At 36.3% G+C, this 14,062-nt stretch overlaps 1 protein-coding gene across 1 annotated transcript in view; it reads right to left on the reverse strand.

Annotated features, from left to right (window-relative positions):
- The window catches only part of robo3 (roundabout 3), a 325,563-nt gene that overhangs the window by 55,601 nt on the left and 255,900 nt on the right, over positions 1-14,062 (reverse strand). Inside the window, exon 3 of the mRNA XM_074171440.1 lies at positions 6,779-7,099. Coding sequence (XP_074027541.1) covers positions 6,779-7,099 — 321 coding nt within the window. The remainder of the gene's footprint in view (positions 1-6,778; positions 7,100-14,062) is intronic.

A 14,062-nucleotide genomic window follows, 5' to 3' on the forward strand; every position in this document is an offset into this window, starting at 1 on the left:
TATGAAACAGGAAATGCAAATGAAAGTAACCACAACTGAAGTACGAAATCGTTGTAGAAAGTGTATACGCAATGGTGGAGGACATTTTGAACACCAACAATAAATTTTCACAGTACAAAACAATTTTTTCTTTAATATCACAAAAATCCATATTTACGACCTTTAACTGGTTCAGGTACCCTAATTAAAAAAGTTTGAGACTTAGCTAGGTAAATGATACCTCAAACGAAAGAGCAATAACTAAGCATGTTTTCAAAGGTGTCTGAACACCTGTATGTATTTTATTTATTTTTTTAATTGGCATCAAAGGTCAGATTTTTTATTTTCTTTCTTTTTTTTGTAAAGTTTAAATGCTCTGTACATAACTTTTTTGGACACAATGGTGCTTCAAACTACTTTAGTACGATTGGGGACACACAAGACTACTAAAATAAATAAAAAAACCGGACATTTCTGTTAAGATTCGAAGTTATTAGCATTTAATTGACCAATTTTGGGTTTTTGTACTAAAAATCGTAAAAGTTCCCTTAAAAATAAAAAACGCGCTAGAAAATAGAAATGTTTGTATGAATATGTTCTACATGGGCTAGTGTATCACCCCCATTAAAGGTTTGCACCCAGCTACCAAACACCCTGTATATTATGTATTACATATTTTTACCAATTACTATTTTATTATAGTATTGTTGTTTTTTTAACCACCTCGGGGCTCATCTTCAAGGTTAGACTCTCCGGAACGAAATTTCGCAAACGTCGAACATTGCGTTCATCAACACTATCATTGTCAAACGCCGATGACGAATGACTGCTCTTCTTTCTGATTTTTTCATAAAACCCCTGTATCTATTGTGAATCTCGTTTTGCAATCTTGAAAAACGGCAGTGAATACAGTCAGTAACGATTTCATCACAAACGGCAGCCGCTCAACACCCGGAATGGCATTAGGTGAAGATAAAGTGCAGGTAATTTAATTCGAGAACTGAGAAAAGAAGTGGGTGGAGGTATCGGGAGCCCCATTGTGTCGGTGCTTTATGGCGCTTTCAAAGATGGAAAGCAACAATGGCGGGCACAAAGCATGAAATTGGATGTTTTATATTCAGCGGAGGTGTCACTCATAATAAACGTTGTTTATCTTAGTGCAACTATTTTCGAAGGCGGCGCTTTGCATGAAAATGGCTTATTTAGAGATTCGCGCGGGAAATGCTGACAGCATATATAGACTATATATAGACATTTCGGTGTTTTCAAATAAACGGGATTTAGGTTATGTTATGGATAATGCCCAAACGAGAGTTACATCGTTCTAGATTCTTGAACGATTCGGAAACATTCTATTTATCATTCTACGGGCTTGTCAAACATCTAATGGCTCATAACTACCTTTGGATGTCAGTTTTGCCGGTATTTTTGGTAATAAATGTAATGTAACCCGTGTGTGGGGCTACCTATCGGGCGCGTCCTCAGGTGGCGGATAGGGAAACGGCCAGGGGACTAGAGGCCCTGTCCGGGAAGCCAGTGTGGCCTTACGGACGGGGTCGCCGGACTCCTGGTCGGTGGCAGAAATAAGAAGGGCGAGGTGAACTAAAACTCCCCAAAAGACTTTGCAAAACATGCCACCGTGGACCAGCCTACCCAAGCTGAAGTGTAAGGAATCATACCGACAGCTGAAAGGCCACAGGGTGAGATGCGGTTACGAATGATTCCTTTGGGGAACCGAGCGAAACCTCTGGTGATGCGGGGCTCTGCCAGGGGTGACCAACTCTTCCCTTGCTACTTATGGGAACACACATGAATGAAACAAACACAAAAACAAAAAAAACAATCACGAGGCTGGACAGAAGTGCTCACGTCAATCTGAGGCGGTGGCTGGGAAAGAACAGAAATGTCCACCCCAATCTTCCGCTTGGAGTGAGGCTGGACATAGCAGATCACCTCGTGGTGTAATACAAAGGCCAAGGCGTAAGCGCATTCGCGGTGCCGAGGCCAAAAGGAGAAAGATAGCGAAAGAAGCAGAAGTGACAGCAACTATAAGTGCACCCTCCTTCTCCCCCACTCCACCTCCAACAGCAAGGGCACTTCCTGCGGAGGTCTCCAAGAGCTCCGCCTTGAATAAAGGCAAGGAACCGTCTGTCCCTGCAGGACAGACGGTTCCTCTACGTGCGCCTCCACGGAGGAAACCCCAAGAAGGTTGAAGAAGCCGCACAACAACAGTAATGTCGCTGCACCTTCCAAAACCTTCGCGGAGGCCACCGTGAGACTCCTCAAGGTTGCCAAAGAGAGTGTGTGTTTGGCGAGTCTTGGCCTATACCTGCCAATATAAAGGAGATGTATCCTAGTGACCTGTCCACCTTCCTGGAAAGCAGAGGATGAACGATGACCTAGGAGGACAACTCCTCGGGAGGATGTACAAAGGGTCACATGTGGCCTAAGTGCTGTAGGTCTTCACTCTACTCTACAGATACAGATGTAATGTAACGTATATGGCCTTTTGTTTTCTATGTATATTGCTTCATTCAGAATCAATCTCGTGCCAATGTAGTGAAAGTTCAACATTGCTTTTGGGACACTTTAGTGGATGAATAACGTCTAGTAGTGGAAGCGGTCGAACTTGACATTTCACTGTCTAAGTTTATTGGTGATGGGTTATGGAAGCGGATAACTTTATTTGATCATACAGAGAGACATACAATGTGGAAAACATTCAGGGTGGCATCATTTGTCGCTGAGAGGACCATACCAACTTTTTTAAATGGAAAGGGGAGGTCTTGTTAGAACTGAAATGTGATTTACAAAACTGTAGTCTATTATAGAACTCGTTCGCAATGAAATTACTCCGGGAACATCTCATATTGGAAAAAATGGATTTTAAAACAGGAAACCAAGTTGTTGTCATCTTCGGGATATGAAGTAGACTAATGGCAACTTCCAACTTCAATATCATCGTCATCATTACTATAGATTGACAGCGTTCCATTTGACTTACGTGAAATTTTGATTTTTGTGCCTTGTTGAATATAAAATAATGCCACATTCATGTAATCTTTCGGGTACTTCGACTTCTATATTCTTCTTTTGGAAATGAAGTAGACTAATGGCAACTTCCAACTTCATTATCATCGTCATCATTACTATCGATTGACAGCGTTCCATTTGACTTACGTGAAATTTTGATTTCTGTGCCTTGTTGAATATAAACTAATGCCACATCCATATAATCTTTCGGGTACTTTGACTTCTATATTCTTCTTTTGGATTTGAACAATTTTTTTCATTTGTATCATTTTCCTTTCGTCTTATTGATACAAATCTCATGGACGTTGTTTTTTTGAAAGTTCGTCACGTAATACTTTCTAAAAAGTTTTATTTTCCCCTATTTTCGAAGATTGACATTCATAGATTACTAGACCTAGTGATTGAAAAAAAAACTTTTTTTTGACTATTCAAAACTAATGCCAAATATTTTGAATTAGTCACAAAGTAACAAAGACCAATTGAAATGTTGGATTTGTCGTGGAAAATTATTTACTTCGGTCGTTTCTTGTCGATATTTATGCAACCATTATTTGAAAAATTATTTTTAACTTTTTGATTCGTTGTTCTTCAAACGCGTGTTCTTTAATTTTTCGTGTTCTAGTCACTAGTATTATAAATCTTCAACAGACGGCGCACGAATGTGAAATTTTTCTCAAACAATACAATAAAGTTTGAGGTGTCAAATTCTATAGTAATATTGATATGCAGTAAGTCTTCTACAGAGGGCGGAAAGCTGTAAAATTTGCAGTAATAATTTCAAAAAATTTTAGGTCCTATCCTCTTCATTCTCTACGTTAGTGATATAGAGAATGTTTTAGGGAATGAGATGTACACAGCATACACTGACGATTTTACGTTAATTTTATTAGATTTCATTTCAACCAGTCGAAAAACAAATCGTAAGGTTTCATATTAGGCAAAAAACGTTTCTTTTCAGGAATTTAAAAAAAGTACTGAAACAAAATCAGTTGATAACTTTCTATCACGCTCAAGTAAATTCACGACTGAGGTATGGGTTGTGTCTGTGGGGTAATACTATCCATTCACGGGATGTTTTCATTAACCAAAAGAAAATTTTGAGACTTATGGCAGGAGTTTCTTGTGAACATTCATGTAGAAATATTTTTCCTTCTTATAACATTTTACCTCTAGCAAGCTTATATATTCTTGAAGTATGCGTCTGTTATAGATTTATCATTGTTATGTGATTACACCCTGTATATCGTTTTTAGTTGAAAAAAAAAAGTAAAGTTTTTGAAAGACGTCTGACTTTTCTAAAAGAATATAAAATTTCGTTCTTCGACCCGGAATAAATAATAATTTGCAGGTAATTCAAAAACATATCGTTTTTTGACCCGGAATAAATAATAATTTGCAGGAAATTCAAAAACATATGGTCCTTCGAGATATGCAAAGAAACAACACCATGGATAGCATGAATGCAAGCAAATCTGTTCAAAACCTGAGGTACAGTCAAAGATTGAAAGAAAAGAAAGAGAAGCTAGAGGCTAAATCTGATGTAGTCGTGACAGCAGTTGAAGGTCAAGGAGCAATCAGAAAATCTCCTTCCAAACTAAAAGGAAGCAGTAGGAGTAGTCAAGCTTCAAGACTGAATAAATTGGAAATCGAAACGGCAATAAAGAAGAAAACATTAGAAAAAGAGCTTATAGATCTAGAACTAGCCCTGAAAGTAGCAGAAATTGAAGAGAATAGTGATGAAAGTGAGTTAATGTCAATGCATCAGTCCCAAAAGCCTAACGTGGAAGATTGGATCGACGGTAAAACTCCATGGACAAACGGGCATGATGGTGAGGATAAGCATTCGATATTTATGGTAAAAGAAGATGAATTGGTAAGAGATTCTCATTCTAAAAATAGTCCGGAAAAGTATTCTACCCCTTTCTTTCATAACAATATGTATCAAATGACTCTTCCTCAGATGACAAAAATATTAACAAGGCAATCTCTGCCACGAGAACTTCCCATTTTTGACGGAAATCCAAGTGAATGGCCCAATTTTATTTATCATTATAATAATTCTAACGCTATTTGTGGATTTTCAAACGAGGAAAATCAATCTAGACTACAGAAGTGCCTAAAAGGAAATGCCAAAAAAATTGTTCAATCCCTTTTAATAATGCCACAAAATGTTATTGATTTCTTGAAAAATCGTTTTGGTCGGCCAGGTCATATAATAATGATGTTGTTAGAGAAAATAAAGAAATTTCCACCCGTGAGAGAAGAAAAGCTTGAGTTATTCATAGAGTTTTGTGATGAAATCAAAAATTTTGTAGCTACTATAGAATCGCTCAATGAGGAAGAACATTTACATAATTCAATTGTAGTGAATGAAATAATGAGTAAATTACCAACCTCATATCAGCTATCATGGGTAGAACACCTTTCTAAGTTAGTAAAACCACGATTCAAACTAGTAGAAAAATACATGAATAGAAACATTTTTCTGAATGAAATGATTTAAATTATTAAGCGATCTAGGGATTTTACTTGAAGTATGCGTCTATATATTCATGAATATTGACAAATTTTATAAAAATTTCAACATTCATACATTGAACACAAGGCAAAAAAATGATATTCACGTTCCATATGCGAGACTCAATATTACTTCATATTCTCCTAATTGTATTGGACCTAGGATATATGACCATCATCCTGAAATCATAAAAGCAACAAAGACATTATTTTTAAAAAAGCTTTGAATGACTTTCTTTTGGAGAAATATTTTTACTCACTAGATGAGTATTTCAAAGAAAATTTTTGATATTAACTTGTGCTTGTTTAATGTATTTTCATGCACTTCTATTGTGATACCCAGTTTTTGTGGTATTTTGTTTCGTTTTGTAACCACTTTATTTTATTATATTTCATTAATGACTATTCCTATACATTTTAGATGTCAGAAGGAAAATAAATATTATTATTAAAACAATTCAGTCTTGATGTTTTGATTTGAAGTTTTATTCAAAGTATTAATGGACTAAAAATATTTTTTCAGTGAATAATTTTATTTTTCAAATCAATCTTTTGATTTGATATGTATGTCAAGCACCTCAATTCTAATTTTTCGATTTTTTGAAATATTTGGGTAACTGAATTTTTTAGGTATACAATTTACGATTAAGTTTTCATTGTTAAAATCCATATTCTGGTTTGCTTTCAAATAATCGAATTAGATTTCAAAATGTATCTTCCGTTTCGTTCAAATTTTTTTTCTGTATTGAATCACGGGTAATTATAAATATTTAAATATTTTATCTGCAGTACAAAATTTCGCTAGCACTTATAATTCTTAAGATTTGTTTTTTATGTCGATTTTCTATTGAACAACGTATTAAAGTTACGTATAGCGGCATCTGCCCGCGAATATCTCAAGCAATAATTGATAGTTACGTATAGCGCCATCTGCCCACAAACAGATCAAGCAATAATTGATAGTTACGTACAGCGCCATCTGCCCGCGAATAGATCAAGAAATATCAATGAGGTTACGTCAGCGCCATCTGCCCGCGAATAGATGAGGCAATAACGCCGATAATTCTGTCAATACAGATCCTGAGCTTGAGAGTTACAAGCAAACATACATACAAACAAACATACATACAGTTGGAGCTAATATAAAGCGTATAAAAATTTACCATCGTTCCATATTTTTTCCTTATTTCATAGTGGCATATTGCCTCAAAAATAAATAAGTTCGTGAATGAAAACAGAAGATACTCACCAGCAACAGTAAGAGTAGCGTTTCTGCTGCGAGCTTTTCCCAACACGTTGCTGGCCTCACACCAATACACCCCTGCATCTGATTCCTTCCTGCTCTGCGCTACTCGCAGGAAGAACAAATTTCCTGCCGGCAACAGGACTCTGTGCGAGCGGGCGTCTTGAGGGGCCGTCCTCAGGACGAGGCCGTCCTTGTACCAAGTGATGGTGGGCTCGGGATCTCCTTGTGCGTTGCAATTGAGGGTGGCCGGTTCGTGTCGAGCTACGGTGGTGTCGACAGGGTGTTCGGTTATTCTGGGCGGTTGGTGGTTTGTGTGGTGATAGCCTGAAAATAAATGTGATTCAATGAGGAGGATGACTCTGGTTTAGGACATTGTGACAACAGTATGATTCAAATTTGCTGAAAAAAATCATCAACATCAATTTCATCAACGTCACAATCAAGGCGTTGATGTTCTTTAGTTAGGTGAGCTGTTAGGGCGCTAGTCAATAAATATACTCACATAAATTGACGAAAAATGGGAAATCAAACAAAATGAATGCAGATATACATGAATTTACATACATTGGTGTGTAAAAGCCAAATGAGATATATTCATTATTTCGGTTACGGTATATATTTCAACAAAATCCCAAAAATACGTCAAATTTGAATTATAATTTGACTTACTCCGATGCTACCCTCTACCCCCGTCGAATGACAGGTACAACCCCCAATTTTTCAAATGAGAATTACAGGCTTGTGATCTATTGTTTTGAAGGTTTCTTTATTCTTCATTCAAAAATGTTTCGAGTTTATTGCAACAATTAAGATAAAATAAATTAAATTCAAATGGTTATCGAAATTCAATAAATAGACTGAAAGTGTATTGCAATATACTCAAAACTTATTTCATGTTGGAGTACTGACAATAAGAAAGTAAGCAAAAACTATAGCAATGTTCTTTTCATCTGGTGTCTTTTGAAAAACTGTGAATAATTGCCGTAGCAACGTTAGTTTGAAACGCCTTGTCGAATTGATTTGTATGTTGTTGTCAGTATATTAATTTAAGTTTAAAGTTCGTTAACTTCGAGTCTGACAAATGGATAGATTAACAGAAATGCCTAAAATAATAATTGTAAAATTATTATTTTAGGCATTGGCATTGGTTACGGACATGAGATTCGAAAACAACAGGTAGTAGCTCGCCTATTTCATTAAAAATTTCCTAATTTACCGCCCATATCTCAAGGAACAATAAGCAAAATTGAGAAGCTGTTTCGGGAGCTCGGTCATGTGGGGCAGATAAAAAAAAGCAGCTGCCAATGCAATGAGTGATGGACTCAACTTGGATGTGATGCTTGAGTTTGGGAAAAACCCACATACATCGAGTAGACAGGCATTCACTACACTTAATGTTAGTCATACCTCAATAGTAAACATATTAGAAGGAAATAAAATGCATCATTATAAAATGATACCTACTCAGGAGCTCATGGAAGACGATTTTGATAGAAGAACTTATTTTTGTGAGCAAATGATGGACATGTTAAATAACAATATTATCCAGTTAGAAGACGTTATGTTTTCTGATGAGTGTACTTTGTCTCTTAACGGTCATGCTAATCGGCTGCTACTGGTCAACGGAAAATCCTCATTGGATGAGAGAAGAACACACGCAATATCCTCAAAAGGTTAATTTTTGGGCAGGAATTGTAGGAAACCATATCATTGGTCATTTTTTCATTGAGCGCAACTTGAATGGTGATAATTATTTCGCACTACTTTAAAATTATGTCATTCTAAGTTTAGCAAATTCATATCCTGATCCAGGAAACCCTCAAGTTCCAGTGAATACGATATGGTTTCGGCAGGATGGAGCACCGCCACATTACCAAGTTGATGTCCGGCAATACTTCGATACAGCATTTCCTAATTGGTATATAGGGAGGCCAGAATCGATTGAATGGCCAGCGCGATCTCCTGATCTTTCATCATTGAATTTTTTTATGGGAATAAGTAAAAAGCAATGTGTACAAAACTAAACCTTCAGATTTGTATGACTTAAAAGAACGAATAATGCTTGCGATTAGGTCGGTCACGCCTGATATGTTAAATAATGTTAGGAGACAGTTTTATTTGAGATAAGAATGTTGCCAAGACGTTCGCGGTGAACGTTTGTAACATCTACTTCGTTAACATCCAGGGTTATTTTTCGTATTCTACATTTCATTAAGTTTTGCATTGAATTTTAGTTTTTGAGTGCACCGAAATGTCATTTATGAAAATTGAAAATAACATTGGCCACAAATTAGACCCCTGGGGCACCCCTGAAGTAGAAATGTAATAGTTTGACTGTACCCTGATATTCGACAAACTGAATGTGATCTAGTAAGTAATATTCCAAAGAACGTCTGATTTGAGCTATATACCTGAAATATTAGAAGTTGGTGAGAGGTTAACAGCTTTCCATTTTCTGACAAACTGCCTGATTACGTTAAACTGATTTCTTTCGGACTTTTTGTGGCTGAAGTAGTGTTTTGCAGCTGTTGTTCATGCATCAAAGGAAAGAATACAGAGCCAAATATAGGATTTCTGGTATTTTTCAATAGCTCGTTGATGAAGTATAAAAAAAGGTTTGGGGACAATAAGGATCCTCTATGGAGGTATTCAAGAGAAAAACATTGATGATGGATTTTTATCAACCCTTTCAAAAGTTCCCAAATACGTTTCATTCCCATACAGCCCCTCATCAGTCCAAATTTCCACGAATATAGTTCCACGGTGAAAATTCTGAGCTTCCGAAGTCAACCGTTCGCTTTTATCGCCCCACCAGGCTGTAAATAAACCGGGAAATGAAACATATTATAATCCAATTTCTACATTCTAGCTTGGCACTTTAAACGTTCGCTAGACAATATATATGGACTGATTCAATACGAGGCGTCTCGACGCTCGACGTCTCCCAAGCCGGGTCGACGCAGCAATAATACGTCAACAATCACACCGGAAAATGGGAACGAGCATCGAATTACAAATATAACGGCGGATATTTTCCCTATTAACAACGGTTACAACTCCGAAACGAACAATTTTCACGAGGTATTTTTGCAGGTCTAATGAGCTGACCCCTTTGTTTGTGAAATGGGTAGCGTTAAAGTAATATCTATGCTTCTCGTATGGTAATGAACTTGTTAGGTGGAGTTTGGTTTGGTTCTGGATCGCCATTGTGCTCGTCTGATGCGGAGTTTGACCATTACGGAAGAGATTATTATATTACGTAGCACGATGTCGTTATTTTTTTCAGAAAATGTGTCTTTCATATTCTGAAAGAGTTGAAAATTATCCATATCACTTACATCAGTTTTTTCCAAACTTTTTGAATATTGTATGCTAGAGAGGCTAAACTCATTCATTGCAAAGTTTCGAATTATCCTAGAACAGCATGGATTCAGAAAATCTAAATCTACATCTACGGCAACCACAGATACATATATACACATTCTCAATGAATTAGAAAAAAATAGAGCCCTATAGGCATAAATTGTGACTTAAGTAAAGTCTTTGATTGTGTTCCACACGATCGACTACTTGACAAGCTTTGGTCTTATGGTATCAGGGGATCTGCTTTTAGCTGGTTCGAATCTTTTCTCAAAAATAGATATCAGTATGTATAAACATCTTGCAATGAGAATAGCGGTCGAAACATAATTCACCCTTATCATCTTGCACCTGTGGAAGTTGGAGTTCCTCAGGGAAGTGTTCTTGCTCCAGCTCTATTTTCAATCTACATAGCAGACATTGTAAAATACCTCTCACATTTTAAATTAACGTTATACGCTGATGATCCCTCCATATTAGTATCCCAAAAATCTCACGATCTCAATCAACGAACTTGCAATGCTCTCATGGAAAAAATCATTTTATGGTTCTCCATTAATAGTCTTCATATCAATGCTAGCAAGACACAGTTTATTATTTACCACACAAAACAGAGAACGGCTGAACCTCTAGAGATTCATTTAGGGGAAACGACTCTAGTCTTTGCCGACTGAATCATAACAACATCTTGAAATTATTTAGAATAATAGCGAAAGACCAAGTGTACTCTAATAACATTATATTTCCAATATTTCGATAATGCTTACTGTCATCATCAGAGAGCTACGACATAATGATTTGGATAAAAATTTTGTAAAATTGTTGTAAAATGTTGTACTTACAATGTCTGTGAGGTTTGTGGCAAATCATTTAATTTATGAAATGTTAAAATTGTGTCAATATTGTAAAATATGATCCGTTGGATGAATAATAGTTTAAAACAAGATACATTTAGAAACGTGAAAGGTTTATATGCACTTTTTCGAATTGGAAATGTTGCCGAAGAAGCTCTCTTTGTTTTTTACGGTACGAACGTCAACAAAATTTTGGAAAAAAATATTATTGAAATAAAGAATTATGATGATTGACACATTTCCCATCTATTTGCCTGAATGAGAAACAGCAAAATGGTACGAGATTGCACATTAATTGTTGAGAAGTATCAAATATCACTTTTCTGGTATTGATTTTGGGAAAATGCCGCGTCGGAGAAATGAATGAGGCTGATCCGATTTATGGTCCTTGTAAACGGAGGGTGAAATATCGTGGGTATTGTAGGTCCACTAGTCGATTAGTTGGTCGATCTCAGTGGGTTTAACATCATTATGATGGGCTTACATTTGATCCTACCTCCCTTCAAATACCTATCTACGATCAAGGATTCCAAAATGCGGATGAAGATACCAATCAGGGTTATTCATGTTCATGGATTTTATGGATGGGGGTGTATTTATTTAGTTTGTGAACCTTTATCTCTTATCAATGCTCGGACATATATGGTTTGTTGCCAAAGAAAGATGCAATGTTTCTGAGTACACTATATTTAATTGGTTTAACATGTTGACATTGACATTGAATTACTTTCACAAATTATTGTAACAAGATGGCATATATAGATGGTTTGCTCAGAACACGAGGTGATATGTATGTGGTGGTCCTTCTTCTGTCGTGTTTGCAGATCTCTTGTCACTGTTCCATGTCATCTGGATTTTATTTCTTCATATTATATTTTTGACAGGTGATTCTCCTTTTCCCATTCAATTCAGTTCCAGTCTCTTTCATTAGTGTTTTGACCCACGATTGTTTTATCGTTAGTGTGAATGCTAAATGCACACAAGAATTACAATAACTCTTGTGGAAAGATAGGATAAGACAAATAACTAGCTAGATGTACTGTAGACAAGACAAGATTTAATTTTTACTGTACTCTTACAAGGTTTGAAACGTAATGAATGATTTTACAAAAATGGCAATGTTTCACATCGAAAGTTAGAGAAGGGGTCAGCTTCGTCGTTGTAGGGATAGACAGAGGTTTGGTAGGTAAAAAAGTTTATAATAGCGCGTAATTCCCAAGAATTACAAAGGAACAATTGAGGAATTTGAAAGTAGCTATTTGTAGTTTACATTATATACATGGAATTAGGCTTGAATATTCGGGTTGTTTAGGAAAAGATATTCGAGAATATTGAATTTTATGAGGATAAGTGGATTAGAAAAGACCCGTACATTAGAAAACTAACTGGAAAACCCCGATTAGGTATAACAACAATTGAATAACTCAAACAAGATTAGTTAACAATACGTAGTATAAAAATAATGCCATGAAACAATCTGTGTTGTTGTACAAATTTTAGAGCTGACAACTCTAGGCTAAATACTAAAAAATTAAGCTTTACTTGAAAAAACATAATAATTTCGATAGCAAGATTTTGAGACCGAACAATTACAATTCATTTTCATGTGGCGTTTTTTGATTTTGATGTTAATTAGTGGGTATAAAGCCTCTAAGCTTCCCACACATCAATTATTTATAGCTAGAATGTTATAAACTTCCTCGTTTACTTAATATAAAAAAAGTTTTTCATAACTAATAACCTGTCATTGTGACCATTCATTCATTAGTAACATGTGACAATTTCCTTTTTCCATTGTATGAACTCACAAACCACAAGAGGGGACTAAATCATCTGTCGGTAACAAATAAGACAGATGGGTATCCGCGGCTAAGCTAAACAGTGGAGACGGGAGTGGGTTAAACAACTTAGCAAATTTCAAATAGATCTTAATGGGCGCCAGGTAAATTTAATCCTCCAGATACCCTAAGTAACTCACAATATCAATAACTTACCAATTAATATTGGAAATAAAAGATAAAAATCCCCAATATGATTTATTCAGTAATCCTAACTTGCATGGATTAACCAACAACGCTTCTAAGACAACAATGCAATATTCACACTACTACGCGATGTTCAAATGTCCATACAAGAGCGCGGTGTATCTAACCACGAATTCAATCAGCCATAAATTACGGTAGTAACGACGCTCAAAAAAAACTACAATACGTCGAGTAAAACTACCACGAAAATTGAGTAGGTGAAATCGTAAATACTAGTATCGGATGGTAAGACAAACTCGTTTGCGTCGCGTGAGCTCAGGCGTAGGCGCATCGGTGTCAATCAGCAATCGTGAAAGGAAGAATATACCTCAATTTCCGTTTCACAAATATCTATGTCAATCAGGTATCAATAACAAACTCTTAATCAATAAACGATAAACAAACACTATATCAACAGGTATCAATAAACATAAGGGCAACAATTATTCAAATATCTCAGTATATCACAAATATTCAATTAATTCAATTATAACTTGCGTGCTCCTTTTGGGCCACCCGGTATATGGTGTTAGGCTACCCTGTAGTATGGCGGAGATGGATCACCCTGTAGCACCGGAGATGGATCACCCTGTAGCACCACCAAGATAGATCACCCTGTAGCACCGGTGGATCACCCTGTAGTACGGCGGAGATGGATCACCCTGTAGCACCACCAAGATAGATCACCCTGTAGGGCACGACAAGCTGGACCAGTAATGGATCACCAAATAAGATCCAGAAAGAAAATAAAGGAAAACAGGAACCCTTGACGAAGACAAAAAAAAGCAGGAAGAAAAGCAGGAAGAAAAACAGGAAGAAAAACAGGAAGAAAAAGCAGGAAGAAAAACAGGAAGAAAAAGCAGGAAGAAAAGCAGGAAGAAAAACAGGAAGAAAAACAGGAAGAAAAAGCAGGAAGAAAAACAGGAAGAAAAAGCAGGAAGAAAAGCAGGAAGAAAAACAGGAAGAAAAACAGGAAGAAAAACAGGAAGAAAAACAGGAAGAAAAACAGGAAGAAAAACAGGAAGAAAAAGCAGGAAGAAAAACAGGAA

Source organism: Leptinotarsa decemlineata, unplaced genomic scaffold (genome assembly GCF_025532065.1).
Source record: "Leptinotarsa decemlineata unplaced genomic scaffold, Ldec_3_MD MMD2_tig00000010_RagTag_RagTag, whole genome shotgun sequence".
Classification (NCBI taxonomy): Eukaryota; Metazoa; Arthropoda; class Insecta; order Coleoptera; family Chrysomelidae; genus Leptinotarsa; species Leptinotarsa decemlineata.